This window comes from Neofelis nebulosa, chromosome 8, assembly GCF_028018385.1.
Source record: "Neofelis nebulosa isolate mNeoNeb1 chromosome 8, mNeoNeb1.pri, whole genome shotgun sequence".
Classification (NCBI taxonomy): Eukaryota; Metazoa; Chordata; class Mammalia; order Carnivora; family Felidae; genus Neofelis; species Neofelis nebulosa.
Window position 1 is genome coordinate 29,232,187 of NC_080789.1, and position 19,699 is coordinate 29,251,885.

The 19,699-nt window shown below is 37.1% G+C and overlaps 1 protein-coding gene across 2 annotated transcripts in view; it reads left to right on the forward strand.

Moving 5' to 3' along the window:
• The window catches only part of DCN (decorin), a 42,589-nt gene extending 28,396 nt beyond the window's left edge, over window positions 1-14,193 (forward strand). For both annotated transcript variants that reach the window (XM_058741815.1, XM_058741817.1), the window contains exons 6-8: window positions 4,140-4,233; window positions 7,633-7,771; window positions 13,392-14,193. In XM_058741815.1, the coding sequence (XP_058597798.1) occupies window positions 4,140-4,233; window positions 7,633-7,771; window positions 13,392-13,586 (428 nt within the window). In that variant the 3' untranslated portion in view covers window positions 13,587-14,193. The remainder of the gene's footprint in view (window positions 1-4,139; window positions 4,234-7,632; window positions 7,772-13,391) is intronic.
• Window positions 14,194-19,699: the final 5,506 nt, after the last annotated feature.

Genomic DNA, 19,699 nt, shown 5'->3' on the forward strand with positions numbered 1-19,699 from the left:
AATTCCTCTAATTTTCACATTTTACCTGGCCCAGGGTTTTAGTCTTTCAAAAGCCCAGCTGTATTCTCCAAGTTTCCCCTCCATCTGGCCCTTTCTCAGCTTAGATATCTTGTTCTTGGACTGGGCACAAAATGTAGGTTCTTGCCCACAGAAAACAATTACCTTTTATTGTGCTTCCACAGAAACGTCAGCTCCTGTGAGTACATATTCCATAGAATGGTTTCTTACTACCCCTTGCTCTCTCCATAGTCTTTTTGCTACAGAAGATGTGTTTATGCCCATAACAGCAACTATTGGTATAGATAGATAATAGATAGATAGATAGATAGATAGATAGATGATAGATATTCATTTATAGTTTATAAAGCACTTTCATATTGAGCCTCCAACTTGTTGCATGTAACGAGTGTCATTCTTTAAAAAAATATTTATTTGTTTTGAGAAAGAGAGTGTGAGAGTGTAAGACAGAGAGGGAGAGGGGCAGAGAGGATCCCAAGCAGGCTTCACGCTCAATGTGGGGCTCGATGCAGCGTTCATTCCCACGACTGTGAGATCATGACCTGAGTGGAAGTCAGATGCTCAACCGACTGAACCACCCAGGCACATCAGTTTTAGTAATATTTTAATTATTTAATTATATTTTTGTATAGAATATATACACATACATTTTGCCTAAGGCCATAGAGCTATAGAAGGCCAAATAAAAAAACTGGAACCAGTCTTTGATTTTGCTGTCCTTTTTAATGCATCCTCCAAAATATCTTTCAGTGACACATTTCATCACTTAGGGATCTATATTCCTCACATCTTCTCCCTATTCTATGTACTCTCTTCTCACCATTTCAAGCTTACTTTTATTTATTAAATACTTACTATAAAAATTACAGTAACTAAATTTTGTTCAGCCCTTATTTAGTAGCAGGTATTGTGCCAAATGCTTTTTGTGGATTTTTCTATATGAATCTCAAACCATTCCTCTCTAGGAATATTATCATGCCTGCTTAATAAATATGGAAAACCAAAGCTTAACGACATGAAGTAAATTGTGACCAAGGTCTTGGAGTTTGGAGGTGGCCAAGCTGGGACTGTGCTGTGCTGATGTCAGAGCCCATGTGCGTGACCACTGTATTCTGCTGCTTACCTAAGTCCTCTCTCTTGTGCATTATTTATGCTGATGAAATACATGAGTCTGCCTCTCTTAGGCTGGATTCTTACACCAGAACATCAGCTGCCTCTGGGAGGCTTAATGCCCACATTAATGGTCTACCATCACTGATGGAAACACAAGGCTGTGGAATGAAGTGATGAGTTATGGTTTCTCCACTTAGAAAACAGGAGTGAGAGGTCTGGCTCAGCCACTTAGTCTTTCTGTGATTTTAGGCTAGTTATTGCACATCTCTAAAACCTCAGTTTTACTATCTACGGAGGTATTAGTGACACCTATCTTCTAGTATATTTGTGAGGATAGACACAAATAAGACTTGAATGTGCATGCATAGTACCTGGCCCAAAGTAAGCTCTCATATTTACCTTAAAAATGAAAAGGGAAAGGAACAAAAAAAGTAACTAGAGTATAGGTTCCTTAGCTAAATGCTACGGTGGCAAAGATTAATGGTATTCTTTGCAAATTTGCCTCTCTCTATCTTATTGCAAAGTTTTCTTCCACAAACTTTCTCCTGGCTATACCTTAACTTTGGGGAAACTGACATTGCAAAAGGGAAGACACTTAGAACCTTGGTAAGAGTTATGGATGTGATGATAATTGTTGTTCTAGAGACACTACATTTTAATACTATCTTTTCATGGTGATAGGGAAGAAATGATGTGTATTCAATATGGTTTGTTATAAAGTCCCTCATTAATTACATATGGGAGTATTTTAAAAATCCACACTTGTGTATTCTAAAGAGACTTGAGTGGTTAGAATCCCTTCTTCCAAGAGTGACTGTGTTTTCATGATATTTAGTCATAAGAACTGTGCAATTGTGATTTTGTTACTGGACCCCGGAGACTAGGTTCTTGAGTCTCAGTGTCATGGAAATGAACACTGAAGTGAAGGGAAAGAGTGTGGGTGGAGTTTATTGGAGATAACTTGTGTACAAGGGAGCCGACAAGAAAGAGAACTGTTGCTCTCTGAAAGGGTATTGTGCAAGACTTGTAAAGGCATTTTTCCTAGGGGAGAGGGGCTAGGATTTGGGAAGCATTCTTCAATCCCACGGTCGTTATCTGCGGTCGTTAGTTTTCAGTGGACAAGAGACAATCCCAGAATGCCTTTATGGTTGACATTCTTTTAGGGCTCCTGGAAAATAGAAATACTTGTGCAAGCAGGCTTTAAATTGTTACTTCTAATTTTGCCCAGACAACCATTACTCGTAATGACTATTATCTCATTTGTTCGCTTTCCCAGAAGGAGGTATTTGTCTCTAAGTATATGGAAACTTTTAACCTTTGCCTCAGACCAGTGGCTTTATGGGAGTTAAGTCCCTCTTGCTTCTCTCATGCTGTCTTAACTTCATTTCATTCAGTTAAGAGCAACTATAGTTCAATTTAACTCCCTTTGACTGTCTGGGAACATTTTACCCTCCCTACTTAGCAGCTAGATAGTCTCCAAATTTGTAACTTTGAGTCTCTGTTTCTTCGTCTATGAACAGGGATTAACAAAAAATAGTTTGTAAACTGAAACAAGTAAATGAGCTAAGTTAGGGAAAGTGCCACAGAGTTGACCACATTTCAGACTTGCAGGGAGTAGAAATTCCTTCCTGAGCAGCTCCCACACAAAACATAGCACCATAGAGAAACTAATCCTAAGGTCAAATCAAATATGGACTAAACTTTTACATTAAATAGACAGTACTGATAGAATTCAGTGACGCGCAATGACAATTTCATGCCGAACATAACCTGCAGTTTTCCAATTTTGTTCTTTATGGACGAATAACCGACACTCTCTGCTAAGCAGATGTTAGTTCTACATGTAACCAATTTGCTCTTTTCTTTGTGGTTGGTGCTATTCTTGTAAGTGGAACAATATGCCCTTTAAAAAGCTGTATAAAAGCATAATGCATCCTCAGATGGCAGGAGGAAATGAAAATAAAATATTTAAACTTTTATATTAATATTACTAAATTTTTAGAAGTCATAGCCTTTCAAGAAGCACTATCCAGAGGTTTTGTAGATACTTTGGATCTGAAATTATTTCCCCAGGTGTTCTACATATGGCAGGTTGCTTGATTATAGGCCTCCACATTCCTCTTGTGTAGGGGAACAGTCTTGATTTGAAAGGTCCAAGTAATCTTTAGCTCTTTGGACACATCCGTGTTGCAGAGGAATTTGATGTTGGGTTTGTTTTTGCATTTGATTTATGTAAAAGTTTTTCTTGTTTCTTTTTTTTTATTTTTGAGAGACAGAGAGAGAGCTTGAGTGGGGGAGGGACAGAGGGAAACACAGAATCCGAAGCAGGCTCCAGGCCCCGAGCTGTCAGCACAGAGCCCAACGTGGGGCTCGAACCCATGAAACCGTGAGATCATGACCTGAGCTGAAGTCAGACGTTTAAACCTCCTGAGCCACCCAGGCGTCCCATGTGTTTGATTTTTAATGCAGAAAAGCTGATTAAGACTGAAGCCAGCACAGTATATCAGCGTCAATTATTAATAATGCCCATGAATGAGATACTTAGTTAAATTTGCCTATAGGTTTAACTTATACATGATCTCTTTATTATAGCTCAAGTGCTATAATAAAGCATATAATAAAGAGTTGTCATCTTTTATCCACGGTAGTGTTAACTTATTAACAGAAGTGTAAGAAACTAATGAGATTCAGGGTTTGACCTCAGTTCTACAATTGTATCCTAAGAATTCCTGAGACAAAAATCTACTATGTGAGAAACCACAGTCCATGTTTTTGTTTAAAATCGAACTACGAGAAAAGGAAAAGCCCCTGTACTACTTCTAGAAGTGTATATTGTTATGAAAGGGATGAAGAAAAAAGATAAAAATCAAAACCAATGAAAATGATGTAAAGCAAATCCTTTGACACTCTGTCTTTTAGAAAATTGGTGGCCTTTGTCTTCATTAAGTCTTTACATCCCATCATTACATTTATCTGCTAATGTAACATTTTGTATTTCTGTATTCCAGGTCTTCCTCCTTCCCTTACTGAATTACATCTTGAAGGCAACAAAATCTCCAAAGTTGATGCAGCTAGCCTGAAAGGACTGAATAATTTGGCTAAGTAATAATATTCTTTCATAACCTTATGTCTGTAAAATGGCTAGATGCATAGGTGCCCACATGCTCAGAACTAGAAATGCCACGGGCAATTTCTGACCATACCATGTTTTTTTCTGTTGGTCCCAACAATCTCAGACCTCAGCATGCTCAATTATTTCTTTAAAAAGCCATGAAATGGCATACTTAGCATAACCATGACATATCTCATGTACAATGTACCTGATTAAATCAACATGCTTATTCAGTAGGTTCTAACTTAGTTGAATTCAACAGAAGGTTGATTACATTATAACCCAGTGTTCAGAATTTGAAAATGCCTTAAAATGAAAGCTACCAGGACATGGAAGTACTGGGCATCCCACACCATTGTATCCGGATGATTATGATGAGATTCTCATATCTCTATTCTCTGAAGAGTTTAAAATGTCTCTGGACATTTAATGTAGTCTTACAAAAGTCATTGGGTTGTGTGTGTGTGTGTGTGTGTGTGTGTGTTTCTGGGCCTTGTTAACCTTTTTTTTTCCTGATAGATAATCATTAGTTCCTTTCCTGACTTCTACCCTAACTTTAACCTTTTTATGTTTGCAATCTGGTTAAGTAATAAAAAGAGGAGAAGGCTTGCAAACTATTTGCTTTATCTTCAAAAAACACTGTGCTCTTGAACTGTATTGCTGAATGTTCTTACAAAGGAGCGTAGTGTTATGCCAAATTGACTCACTTCTCTTTTTTTCTTTATAAATTTTATGGGAGACAAATAAAGTATATCATTTATCCTTGAGAAATAGCTAAGACAAGATGATATATAACACAGCTTTTCTCATTTCTGGGGATATTCCCCAGTGAGCTGGTGGGTGGTGAGAGCTGAAGGTGAGCATTTGGATGTGACTATAACACAGTGTATTACCCTAAGTCTCAGACGAGAAGAAATCTAAAGTCATTTTCATTACAGCCTCTAATATAGAAAATATATTTTGAAATAGCATTGTGCATCACTGACCTTTTTTTGTTGATTTGGTCCCTCTAGCTGCAGAAAAATGTAGGAAGATCAGTTGCATTGCCTATTGTATAGAACTGTCTTTAGGACAGCTGTTAGTGGTAGCAGTGGTTGAGATGTACAATAGTCTAATTCCAAATATGGTAAGCCCCTAATAATATCTGTGCCTTTTTAGAATAAAAGTTTATTTTATACTGAAAGTGGTATGGAATTTTTTTTTTAACTCCATTCATTAAATTGGAGCAGATTGACCCACTGGCCAAGCAAATTTTTCCAATTCTTGAATTTATCAGACAAATTTCTTTTTGGAATCAAGTCCAGAAAAATATGTCTATGAAACCATCAAAGCCTCATGTTGTTTACTCTTCGCTGGTGTTGGGACATGAGAAGTATTTTGGTATTGAAAATCAAAACTGGGAAAAGAAGAAAAAAAGCAGCCACTGATCTCAGAACGTTGTGGGGCAAATATTCCAATTAGTTATGAGGAACATGTGGGGAGAAATAGTATATGCCTCTCTCCAAAAATATAAGATGGTTTTGGGGCACACTTTCCTTTTTGTTATATATGTATACATATATCATCATCTCCCTTATTTGATGAAATACTCTTCAATGGAAGGAATCATTGTTTTTGAGCCATGTGCCCTCTGCCTTCATAAGGCTAGAATAATATCTTGAACATAGCAGGTCCTCAAAAATATTTATTGATTGAACATATAAATAAATCACCATAAAATTGAAGTTTCCTTGAATCAGTTATTAAGAATATTACATTCTAAGAATGTAGTAGCCCAAAATTGGATATGGGATTTGGAGTGTTGTAAGAAATAGGAGACATGACTCTGTGATAGAAGAGACAAGATCAGAAACAAGAAATAAATGTCTAAGACTGGGGAGGGTGGGGTGGTGGGGAAACAACGTGTTCTCTGCCAAGATGCCAGGTTAATAATCAATAGCTAAGATAAATCCACTGTTTTATTAATAGCTTAAAATTAACATAGTATAATCTCAGTTATTTCAAATACCAAGTCATGATTAAAACTGAGAGACTTGGGTTACATAAACCGGAATCTAAATCTCAGAAGGGCTCAAAAATCAGAACTAGCTGAAGGCAAGCTAAAACGATCCTACAGAAAGTTTCCAAGCCTATTTCACATCATGTGAAGGAGCCCAATAGACTCCTCCTCTTTCTCTCCCTTTGAGTTTTCTGGTTCTCTTTCATTACCTTGTTGCCTCATCCCAGGTATCTCCTCTCTGCCCTTTAGGATTGACAACACCCTAGTTTGACAGAGGCATTCATCTTTGGAATGCCAAATACATCAACCTTGTCTCCATGTTAACCTCTTCTGACTTTTGAATCCCATTTACTAGGAAGGGACCGCAAGGCTGCAGAACTTTCACTTGTTACGCACTTAATTTAAAAAATGCAGCCCAAAACTTTGAGTGGTATTGTAGAAGAAATGTTAAAGGGCCAAGAAACAGACATGTAAGTCAGAGGTCAGGGTCAGAAGCCAGGAATGCTGGCACCAGGCAAATTCTGATAGTAGCAGATGATCACTGATAAACTCAAACGAAAGCAAAATGCTAATTCTGTTAACCTTCCTGGCAGATATGTTTACTGATTCATTGGAACCTTCTACCTTTTATTTCCAATGAAGAAATGTATATAATAAATATACAATTGTTTGATTTCTAAAGTGACCCAAAAGATAATAGTACTCCTTTGAGTATTCTATGGCGTGAATTCATTATATGTATTATACATAGAAATCAATTCAGCAGCGACTCATTGATCATAAGAAGCTTTCTGTTAGGACTGGATATGCTGCAAAACAGTCACTTTTCTCTAGGAGAGACCACGAGTACACAGTCCCTTGAATTTTTTAAGAGGGTGCTAACAGGATGCTATAGGAGCATTTACTAGGTGTACCTATCTAGTTTGGTAGGATCAGACGAGTTTCAAAGAGAGTAAGTTGGGGTGCCTGGGTGGTTTAGTCAGTTAAACCCAAGACTCTTGATTTCAGCTCAAGTCATGGTCTTTGGTTCGGAGCCTAAGGTTGGGCTCTGCACGGACAGTGCAGAGCCTGTTTGGGATTATCTCTTTCTCTCTCTCTCTCTCTCTGCCCCTCCCCTGCTTGCACACATGTGCTTTTGCTCTCTTTCTCTCAAAATAAATAAACATTTAAAAAAAAAAGAGAAAGTGACTCTATGGTGGGAACTTTGGAACAAATGGGCTTTATGTAGGCTCAGCAAGGTTGGAAAAAAGTACTCTAAGCAAAGGGAACAGTAAATGCAAAAACAAAGAAAGTCCTTGCTGTTGACTTGATAAATCACACAGCACCTGTGAAGAAAGCATCCATGTGCCCCGAGCAGAGGACATGCATTCATTTCTGCTTCCTTTTGCAGGTTGGGACTGAGTTTTAACAGCATCTCTGCTATTGACAATGGCACTCTGGCCAACACTCCTCATTTGAGGGAGCTTCACTTGGACAACAATAAGCTTATCAGAGTACCTGGTGGGCTGGCGGAGCACAAATACATCCAGGTAATGCAGCACCACTAAACCTGTAAGGGGTCTCTAGGGAGCAAACCCTCCCTACTGGGATGCTAGGAGGCAGGTAGCTCTGCCTGGCAATATTTTTGCAGAAAGATATTTTTCATGTTTCCACATCAGTATTCATTCTGGTTTCCTGAAAAATACAGGCTTGAATTATTATTTTTTTAATAGGACTATTACCTTAACCTTATTATAATGCTATCTTCTAGAATAGAGTATGTTTTAGGAAGCAGGCAAAGTAGTTTCAAGCCATAGATCAGTGTAACAAAAACATATTGGTTGAAGGAGATGAGATCATTTGTGATGAATAGATATGGAATAAAAGAGAAGTTTTAAATTTTAGCTTTAGCAGATGCAATATAGGTCAAAAGGAATGTTCTGTGACTGAGTTAACTTCATGTCAGTTATCAAGCTATAGTACATGCATAACGATAAGAAGATATGGTCCAATGGCCCATGGTGATAATAGAGCTTTGTAGTCTGTAAACCTATAAATGTAAGGCATGCTCATCAGTTTAAATAGTGATAATATTTTTTTCGCATATAACAAAATAATATTTCCACTGTTACGCAAGAAATTGCACAAATATATTATTCAAAATTTTTTTTATTTTTTATTTATTTTTTTTTAATTTTTTTTTTAACGTTTATTTATTTTTGAGACAGAGAGAGACAGAGCATGAACAGGGGAGGGTCAGAGAGAGGGAGACACAGAATCTGAAATAGGTTCCAGGCTCTGAGCTGTCAGCACAGAGCCCGACGTGGGGCTCGAACTCACGGACCGGGAGATCATGACCTGAGCCGAAGTCGGCCGCTTAACCGACTGAGCCACCCAGGCGCCCCTATATTATTCAAATTTTATATTCAGAAGTTAATGTGGTTATTCATAGATTTTATGTATTGGCTTATTTTATCTAATTTTTCAGCTTCTATAAAGTTCAGATTTAAATTGCTTCTGTCAGATATTTACCTAGGTACTTAGTTGAACCATGATGATTCAGAAATTATATCTTGACATTGATGCTCTATTATAGATAAAACCTTTTTATTAAGTTGCCATTTTAGTAATCTAGGACCTCAACTTTTTTGCTTGTGGTTCAAGATAGGTTTATCCCTTACTCTGCCATCAGTTCTGCCAAAATGTGATGGACGTCTTTTTTTTTTTTTTTATTGGTTTGTGACAAAAACTCCAAGCGAAATAGCTATAAGGATTCACGTTAGCTAGATTTCAATAAAGTATCTGAATTATAAGCATAAAGATGACACTTGAAAACATTGTATTTCACGCTGATTCTTTTTTAGTGGGTCTTTGATGGTGGTAGGATAATGTGTAAGCAGATCTGAAGGCACAAGCAAAAGCAAGACACTTAGAAGACCAAGTAATAGCTACCATTGTTACTATTCAGATTTCTGTTGGTGGTGGGCATTTTTGGGGGGCTGCGGGGATTGGTTTGTTTTCATTTTTATATCCCAGAATAATCCGTGTTATCTTCTTGATTGCCATTTTTCAAATTTCAGTCTGGACACGTTATTGAGTTCATAAAATAAGTTTGATGAGTTAATTAACATGTATGGGATAAGAAAGGATAGGATAGGATGCATGGAAAGAAAATATCACTGTAATGGTAAGGATTTCGTAAAAATGTTTAAATGCGTAGTTTCATATATACCAAACCTTAGTGTATAATGTGTTCTTATTGTGAGTCACAGAGAAAAATTTATAAAACATGCTATTTTGAAATCTTTGTTGAATGTCAGCAAATCTCATGGGCATTCACACAGGGTCTCACGTTCAGAAGGGTCTCATTCTTGGTTTTTCATCTCTAATTGGCTATCCGTGCACTCATTTCACATCCCTTCTTATAGGCTCTTAGAGATTTCACCCATATCACTGCTTTTTTCGTAAGCATATAACTCAGTTGTTTTTAGCAAAATTTTATAGTTGTTCAACCGTCACCACAATTCAGTTCTAGTACTTATGTTACCCCCAAATATTCCTCATATCCATTTCTGGTCAATTTTCAATCTCATCCCCTTTCACAGGAAATCATTAATCTATTTTATACCTCCGTGGATTTGCCTTTCCTGGACATTTCATATAAATAGAATGACTTATTGTAATGATGTTAGGTCACCCATAACAACATGTATCAGTAGTTCTTCCATTTTTATCAGTGAATAACATTCCATTGTATGGATATACCACATTTTGCTTGCTAGCACTAAGCTTTTTGATACTATAGCCTTTGGCTGTGTTTTGAAGTTGGGAGTGAAGGTCTTTTAACATTGTTCTTATTTTTCAAAAATAAGAACTATTCTTGTTTCTTTGCGTTTTCATATAAATTTTAGAATCAGCTTTTAATTTTTGCAAAAATAGCCTGCAAAATAGGGATTGTGTTGAATCTATAAATCAATTAGGGGTGAATTGTCATCTGAACAATATTGAGTCCTCTAATTCATAAACATGGAATATCTCTCTATTTCATATTATTTAACTTCTCACAGCAATGTTTTGTCATTTTTAGTATACATGTCTCACAATTGTTTTACTAAGTTTATTGTCATTTTCTTTATTATTTTTGATGCTGTTGTGAATGGTTACCTTAATTTCATTTTTGCATTTTTTTTGCTAGTACAGTAAAACCTTGGTTTGTGAGTATAATTCATTCCAGAAACATGCTTGTAATCCAAATTAATCAAAGTTAATTTCAAGAACAATTGGCTCAGTTGTGACCATGTGACATTTGTCATCACATACTACTCCTATTGCAAGACATCATTGCTCATTTATCAAGTTAAAATTTATTAGAAGCATTTGCTAATCTTGCAGAACACTCACAGAGCAAGTTACTTGCAATCCAAGGTTTTACTGTATATGTAAATATAATTCATTCTTGTTTATTGATCTTCTATCCTGGTACTGTGCTGAAATTTTTTAGTTGCAGAAGTTTTTGTGCACGTCTTTGGATATTCTGTATTTGGGATCATGTCACTTGTAAATAAATACAGTTTTAGTTATTCTTTTCTTATCTGAATTATTTTCATTTATTTTTCTTGCTTCATTGCACTGGCTAGAATATCCAGTACAATATTGAATAGAAGTGATGAAATTAGACATCTTTGACTTGTTTTCCTTTTAAGAGAGGGGTGGACATTCAATTTTTTACCATTCAGTGTGATGTTAGCTACAGGTCTTTTGTAGATGCTCTTTGTCAAGTTAAGAAGATTCTTTTATTAGTTTATTGAAAGTTTTTGTAGTGAATTTTTCAGATGCTTTTTCTGTGTCTGTTGAGATGATCATGTGGTTTTGGTTGTTTATTCTTTTAATAGAGTAAATTAAATTAATTAATTTCCAGTTAAAGCAATTTTACATGCCTGAGATAAATTATGCTTCATCTTGGTCATGGTGTATAATCTTTTTATATTTTGTGAGATACAGTTTCTTAATATTTTGTTAAAGTTCTTTATGCTAATATGAAATATTTACAGGTAGGTTGTGTGTGTGTGTGTGTGTGTGATGATGAACATGATTTTTGCCTGGTTTTAATAATAGAAAATAATGACCTTATAAAATGAGTTGAGAATCTAATTTTCTTTTTTACACAGACTAACACTTGCTTTATGTCTTGACATTTTCTTCTCTCACCTTCAGTATTAGCCCTAAATTCTAACCAAACATGAGCCCCCTTTCTTGCTAGTCACTGCCAGGAAATAGAGAATGGCAAATGAGAAGAAATTTTCAAAGTTTGAAAATTATAAAAAATACTTATAGCTATTGTTTGGCTTTAATATCACTTGTTTCTGTTTTTATTGTCTTCCTTCTAAAACCTTTCTTAAACAAGGCCTTTTTCACCTGCATATAAGTAGGAGTGTTCTGGGTTAAGTTAATTATTTTAAGGAAGCATCTCATAGGCTTTATAACACACTTTAGAAACTGTCACGTTACTATTATATTTTAAGTTAGGTTGTATGATAAGTCACTTCTCACTCTTCAGAAATCACATCTACATGAAAACCCATTTCTATAGCCCTTTCATAAGTGTAATATTTAATATCCCTGAGAAAAACCTATGAACAAGTTACCATTATCTTAAACATAATCATAAAATACATTTCAGAAAAAATTCTAATGAACTATAGAATTCTATTCATAAGATAGAATTTGTAACATGGAATAAATTTTTATTAAAAATTTCTGGGTCTGGGGTGTCTGGGTGGCTCAGTCATTTGAGTGTCTGACTCTTGATTTGGGCTTAGATCATGATCTTGCAGTTCATGAATTTGAGCCCCACATCAGGCTCGGTGCTGACAGTGTGGAGCCTGCTTGGGATTCTCTTTCTCCCTGTCTCTCCGCCCCTTCCCTGCATGCTCTCTGTACCTCTCTCAAAATAAATAACTTAAAAAAAACTTTCTAGGTCTATTCATTCCAAATGCTATGACACTCAAGTGTTTCTTAGACTTTGTGATTATTTTGATTCAAATACTATGCACACTCCTCTTGTTCATTATATATTACTTCCTCATTCTGCATAATCTTGTTCAAAGGTCCCTCATTTTATCTTTGCCTTGAAAACAGCCCATATAGACACAATTTATGAAATAACATCAATTTATTCATGTATTCATTTAATGTATATTTATTGGACACCTACTGTGTTTAATAGACACTGAAGATACAGTCATGAACAAAACAAAACAAGTTTCCTTCCTCATGGAGCTTTTATTCTAGAGAAGGAAAACAGGTGAAACAAACAAACAAATATATAATATGCTCTATAGTGATAATTACTGTGAAGATTTAAAGTAGTGTGACTGGGATGGAGAATGAATGGCAGCATTGGATAGTCAGGGAAGACATCTCTGGTAAGGAGAAGTTACATAAACTACGTGAAAGAGTAAGCCTTGTAGATATCGTGGAGAAGATAAGGCCAGGTAGAGGAAACAATGTGTGGCAACCTAAGGAAGGACCTTGATCTTTGTAATAGAGGAAAAGCAGGTAGGCCAGTTAGATTGAACAGTGAGGGGAGATGAGGTCAGAGCAGAAGGATGGCAGACCATGTTGGATTTGTGGGTCATTGTGAGAACTTTGGACTTTATTCTGCATGAGATGGGAAACCATTGGAGTGTTGAGGCAAAGAATATATAACTTGGCTCAATTTTTTAAATAATTGTTCTATGAGCTAACTTACAGGGTTACAGAAAATAAAAAAGAAAAAGGAAGGAAGGAGCGAGGGAGGGGAAGAAGGAAGGAAGGAAGGAGAGAAGGAAGGAAGGAAGGAAGGAAGGAAGGAAGGAAGGAAGGGAAACTGACTTCAGAGCAAAAGAGGAAGCAGGAAAGACAACAATAAAGGCAGCTTGAATCATCCAAGAGGAGATAATGGCAGTTTTGGACAATGTTGTAGAAGTCGATGTGGGGATAAGGACTGGGTTCTGGGTACATTTTGAAGATCAAGCTAGCAGCATTTGTTGATGGTTGGGCAGAAAGTGTAAGAGAAAGGATGGGTCTAGGATAAAGAGTAAATAATAAAAGAAAAAGAATAAGGTATTTGCATGAATGGCTTAGTATATTTAGAGGAAAATAATCATTCTCCATTATTTCATTTTGCAGGTTGTCTACCTTCATAACAACAATATCTCTGCAGTCGGGTCTAACGACTTCTGCCCACCTGGATACAACACCAAAAAGGCTTCTTATTCAGGTGTGAGCCTTTTCAGCAACCCAGTCCAGTACTGGGAGATCCAACCATCCACCTTCCGATGTGTCTATGTGCGTTCCGCCATCCAGCTTGGAAATTATAAATAACTCCCAAGAAAGCCCTCGTTTTTATAACCTGGCAAAATCCCATTAATATCGTTGCTCAAAAAAAAAAAAAAAAAAAAAAAAAAGAAAGCTAGATACTGAAAACCTAACTGCAATGTGGATCTTCTCCCCACATGATTTATAATGCATATAAAGCCAAATATGCAGTTTAAATAATTGCCTACAATAAAAAAAATAATTTGCCTGCCATTTTCAGAATTCTTTTTTGAAGCTTTCTGTTGATGTTAACTGAGTTATTGCAAATATTCTTATTTCCCTAAACGTAAAATTTGGAGTAAATGTGTATATACATATATATATATATATATATATATATATATATATGTATATACATGTCAACAATTTAGTAAATCTTTTCTTGTCTAATTTTCAGAAGGAATCAAATAAAAAAATATTGATCTTCTGTAACTCATAGGGTCTTAGATTCTTTGACATAACGTTGAACTTCAAATTCTATCTAGCTCTGTATTAAACCCCATTATTACTGGTAAAGCCTCATTTGAATATGTGAATTCAATACAGGCTATGTAAAATTTTTGCTAATGTCATCATTTTGAAACAAATAAATTTACAAATACATTCAAACTTACTATTGTATAAAAGTGTAATTGTAATCTTCCCTAAACTCAATTTTCTGAAGACAGCAGACATTGTGTTCTTGGCAAAAATAGTACATCTTTTCAAGTTCTCAGATATTTCATCTCCTCCTATTTTTTGACCTTTGTGTATTACAACTTACATTACCTATATTCAGTGCTGAGCTGATAACGCGCAAAGCTGATTTTTCCTGATTGGTCTAGAAAGCTGGTATTTTCAGTTACTAAGATACTAAACAGGTTTAAAACATCATGTGTATAACCAGGGCGCTAGCTTGAATATTTCTATAATTACTCGATTAATATTCTAATATTGTAAATATTAGAAACATTTCTTGCATTTAGTTAAATCTTCAAATTTAGATTTGTTTATTTTCTGCAGGGTTTATAAAGACCTATCAAAGCAGACCACTCAGCAAGCCTGGGGTAATAGGCTGATTTACAAAAAGTAGAGATTTATCATAAACTACATTTATGCTCTCCACATTCAATAAGCAAATATGTGAGAAGAGTTGTTTTTTTCTACAACATTGGATCTTTTGTGTTTGCAAATCCTGACAACCAAATCCAAACTGGTTTAAACCGCAAAGGAAAACTCAAACCGTCCTGCCATTGGAGGAGCCCGTAGGTACAATTTGATCAGAGTTCCAGCCAAGTTTCTCTGCATCTCGTTCAACTTTGTCTTCCTTCATTACATTTTCAGGCTGGCTTCCTTATGGTCAAAAAAATGAGTCTCCCTCATTATTTACCACTCAGAACACAAAAGCTTATCAACACAAAATTTCCAGGAGAAGTCATGAGATTCCCTCTCATTATTACATAGCAACTTCACAGCCTTGCAGAGTATACATGAGTCAATACTAATGTTATTCCCATTTTGTAGAAAAGTCAAATGCTGGTAAATACGTGGCAACTGAGTGTTCTCTTTTGATCTTTGTGTAAATCAGCGCCTGATAGAAAAGAATTTACCTCTGAGAGTTCAAATGAAGGGACTATTATACAGTGTGCACAGAGTTTACTGCACCAAGCAAGGGACGACAAGGCACCAAAAGATGGCAGTGGTGAAAAGCCATTGTTACCCCAATGGCTACATGGACAGGGGAAGAACTGAGTTTCTGGATCCAAGTAAGAGAACAGCTTTGGAGGATTTCTGTGCCCAGGGAGCTATGTTTCTGGAAGGTTGCCACATCTGCCAGAGGTGAGGTCCTGAAACAGGGTCTCTGTCCTCACCTTTTATGTCAGATCCTCCCACTGATTAAGCCTAAACGAAAGACAACCGTCAAGAAAGCTAGAAAGATGAGAGCTCTTCTTGGGGCAAGACGGAGATGGGAGAAAAATAGATCTGGTCAGGGCACTTGGAGAACAACTAATTAGCCCAGGCACTATAATTTTATCTGTAGGATTATTACACAAAATTCACTAGCCACAGATAAACATTATATTCCCCTCCTATGTCATCCCAGATGCCTTTTCTGAAACCCAATTATTTTTAGACTTTTCTGCATTGATCGGAGTTGCTAACAAAACAATATTCGATGAAACTTTGTCAAGTGATTAACTGAATCTGGTTTTCCATTAGGAAACACGGGCTATTTTTATAATGGCTTTGACTAAAGCAGTGTTTACTTCTTTAAAGAAATACGGTCAGTGTTAAAAATCAAAGTGTAAACACAAAATTTACACCGTCAATATTAATGGACGGTCAATTATATAGTATGCATAAATTTGGCAGGAAATAAAAATAATATTTGGATAATCCTGAGAAACAGAGCTTACAGATCTAAGCTCTAGCAAAGTCCTATTCTCCATTACAGCAGTCACCACCTGAAAAGCACAGTGCTTTGTGTGAGCTATTTAATCACACACTCGTCTTTCATGAAGTAATCATGTTAGTGATATTTATTTACAGTGTGGCATCAGGCAATAGCTAGGAGAGGCTATTTATTGATTTGGCTTACTCCATTCATTCATACATTCATCCATTCAATAAACTTTTTTTTTTTTTTGTAAATATAAGTCCTGGTAGAAAGATAACAACCACAACATACGTTTATTTCTGGAGTTTATTCCGTGCATACAAAGCTTCTGTGCTAGGCTCTTTCTGGTCCACATCTGCTTATCACAAAACTCCCATAAGAATGTACTGTACCTATTTCACAGATGATGAAATTTAGAAAGAGTAAGTGCAGAGTCAGAATTATAACCGCAATGTGTGCTGAGCCAGTTAGGATCGGCCTCCGCTTTTGCAATAGTTTCTACAACTCAAAGCATGTCAAGGCCAAAGGTGGTAGTCGTGAAAACTGAGAAGATAATCTATTCATGGCTCTTAGCAGTCCCTCTGCATTGTGGCAACAGGTGAGTGTCCTGAGGCTCAGGTGCCATAGAGATAAAAACTATCCTTTATTCAACTCTATGTCTTAATTGGACATACAGTATCTCATTTAATACTTACATTAGCCCTGGGGACTACGTGTGGTTATTTAATACCTTTTTAAATCAGCAAATGAAGCCCCAGAGAAGTCAAATAATTTCCGCATGGATACACAGCTTGTAAGTAAGAAAAGGCAAACATTTCATTCCTTCAATGTGTTGCCTCCTGCTACTTTAGAAAAGAATGAGTTTGTGTCCAACAATGAACAGTCACTGCACACCCACAGCATCTTTTATCTTTGCCCTCTTATGCAGGGCTATAAGATAATGGGTCATCCCACCAATGCGATTTGTTACATTTCAAAAAGGATACATTTGTTTGCAAAAAAAAAAAAAATGAAACTACAACACTGTTCAACCTTAAAAATGTTCTGTATCAGCACTGTCCAATATGGTACCTATTACCATAGGTAATAGAAAGGTGGCAAAGAACTGATTTTTAAATTTTGTGTAATTGTAATTAATTTAAAGTTAATAGCCATATGTCGCTTAGTGACATCATATTGGATGTCACGTTTGAAATACTCCTAATGAGTTTAATTGTGATTTTCATGGTATGATGTGTATTTCTGGTCATGCAAAAATATTTACTAGGCCTGTGTCTAACTGGAGATGTAAGGGTGAAGAAGATGTCATCCTTGACTTTAAGGTGATCATAGTTTAACAAAGACACAATCATGTAACCAAATAATAGAAATACAGAGGAATAAATTTTATCATTGGAAATAGTGGTATACCTCATTTTACTGTGCTTTACTGTCTTGCACTTTGCAGATATTGTGGTTTTTGAAAATGGCAGGTTTGGGGCACCTGGTTGGCTCAGTCGCTTCAGGGTCCGATTTTGGCCCAGGTCATGATCTTGCGGTTTGTGAGTTCCAACCCCCCGTTGGGCTCTGTGCTGACAGCTCAGAGCCTGGAGCCCGCTTCGGATTCTGTGTCTCCTTCTCTCTCTGCCCCTCCCCTGCTCATGCTCTGTCTTTCTCTCTCTCTCAAAAATAAATAAGCATTTAAAAACATTTAGAAATTAAAGTAAAATAAATAAATAAATAAATAAATAAGGCAGGTTTGTGGCAGTCTTCCGTAATCCTCCATGGAGCCAGTTTACAGACATGTGCTCATTTTGTGTCTCTGTCACATTTTAGTAATTCCTGCAATATTTCAAGCTTTTTCTTTATTATTGTATTTGTCATGGTGATCGTTTACCAGTGATTATGACTCACTGAAAGCTCAGATGATGGTTAGTATTTTTTAGCTATAAAATTAAGGTATGTACATTTTTTAGACATAATGCTATTGCACACTTAATAGACTACAGTATATTGTACATATAACTGTTATATGCACTGGAAACTAAAAAATACTTTTGATTCAATTTATAGGGATATTCACTCTACTGCAGTGGTCTTTACCTTCTTCTGAAACCAATGTAGTAGTTTATATTTACCTTCAATGTATACAGGGGTCAAGGTGGTATCAGAGGAAGCCACTCTTTTCCTTTTTTCCAGTCTTGCTGGCCCACAAAACATGGATCTCCCAGAATGTTCAACAGGAGGGAGGAAAGGCTTTATCTTCCTTCTCTCTTACACCTCCCGAGAGATCTCATTCTCATGACAGTGAAAAGGGAGTTTCTGTTGGAAGGCATTCAGGTGTTCAAGGTCCATGGCTTCATTAGATTATTTTCTTCAGAGCTGGACCTTGAGTGCCACGCTCTCTTCTCTAGTCCTGCCTCCTGCATGTGGCAGCCTTCCTGTCGGAGGAGAAAGTCTGCTGTTACCTGCTGCTTAACCTACAACTGGGTGAAGAATGCGTCAAGACAGAGGAACAGAGATCACCATTTTGGACTTTGATCTGCAAAGCGCATCTTCAAACACATCTTTTCCAGCAGCTTCCAATTTTGTTCAGGACACAGAGAGTGGAGAGGCCTGGCCCTTCAGGACCCCTCTCTCAAGTAACGATACAACTTCTTTCTTATATATTTTTCCTTTGAAATAAAGATAAATATGGCTCATTTCCCTGACTTCAACAGTTGTTATTTGCCCAACTTAGCAAAATTACTCAACCTTTCTGTGAGTCATTTCCTTATCTGCAAAATGGGAATGATAATAGTACCTACCTCGCAGGCTGGTGTGTGGATTAAGCGGGTTAACCTAGTGTGTAACTTTTAAATTTTTTTTTTTTCAACATTTTTTATTTTTGGGACAGAGAGAGACAGAGCATGAACGGGGGAGGGGCAGAGAGAGAGGGAGACACAGAATCGGAAACAGGCTCCAGGCTCCGAGCCATCAGCCCAGAGCCTGACGCGGGGCTCGAACTCACGGACCGCGAGATCGTGACCTGGCTGAAGTCGGACGCTTAACCGACTGCGCCACCCAGGCGCCCCTAGTGTGTAACTTTTAGACTGGAGCCCAGCACATGGAAAGGGCTCACACAGGTTGACTGCCAGGTCACAGAGTTTGGGCTGCAATCACCTCAAGGGCAATTAGGTCTTGGGTCCGGGATGGGGTCTGAAATTGTGCATCTCGAACAGGTTCCCAGAAAGGCTGCTGCTTCTTGGTCCGTACTTTGAGGAACAAAACAACAGAGTCCTCTATTTCATGCTGGATTGGGTCTGTCTCCTGTCCCCCCTACTGGTTGGCTCCTGTGAGAAAACCCCATTGTGTTAGTTTCCTAGAGCTGCTCTAACAAAATACCTCAAACCTAGGAGCTTGAAATGGCAGAAATTTACCCTCTCACAATTCTGGAGTCTAGAAGTTCAAAATCAAGGCGTTGGCAGGGCCCTGCTCCCTCTGAACCTCTAGGGAAGAACGCCTCCTTGCTTCTCTGCAAGGCTCAGTCCCTGCCACCATCTCCACAGGACCGTCTTCTCCTGTGTGTCTGTGTCTCTTCTCTTCCTGTAAGGACATTGGTTATATCAGATTAGGCCCCACCCCAATTGAGCAGGAATTCATTTAACTTGGTCCCAAACAAAGACCTTATTTCCAAATAAGCTCACCCACACTTGCGGGTCCTAGAGATTAGACTTTGAACATATCTTTGTGTTGGTGTGAAGGGGGCACAATTCAACCATTA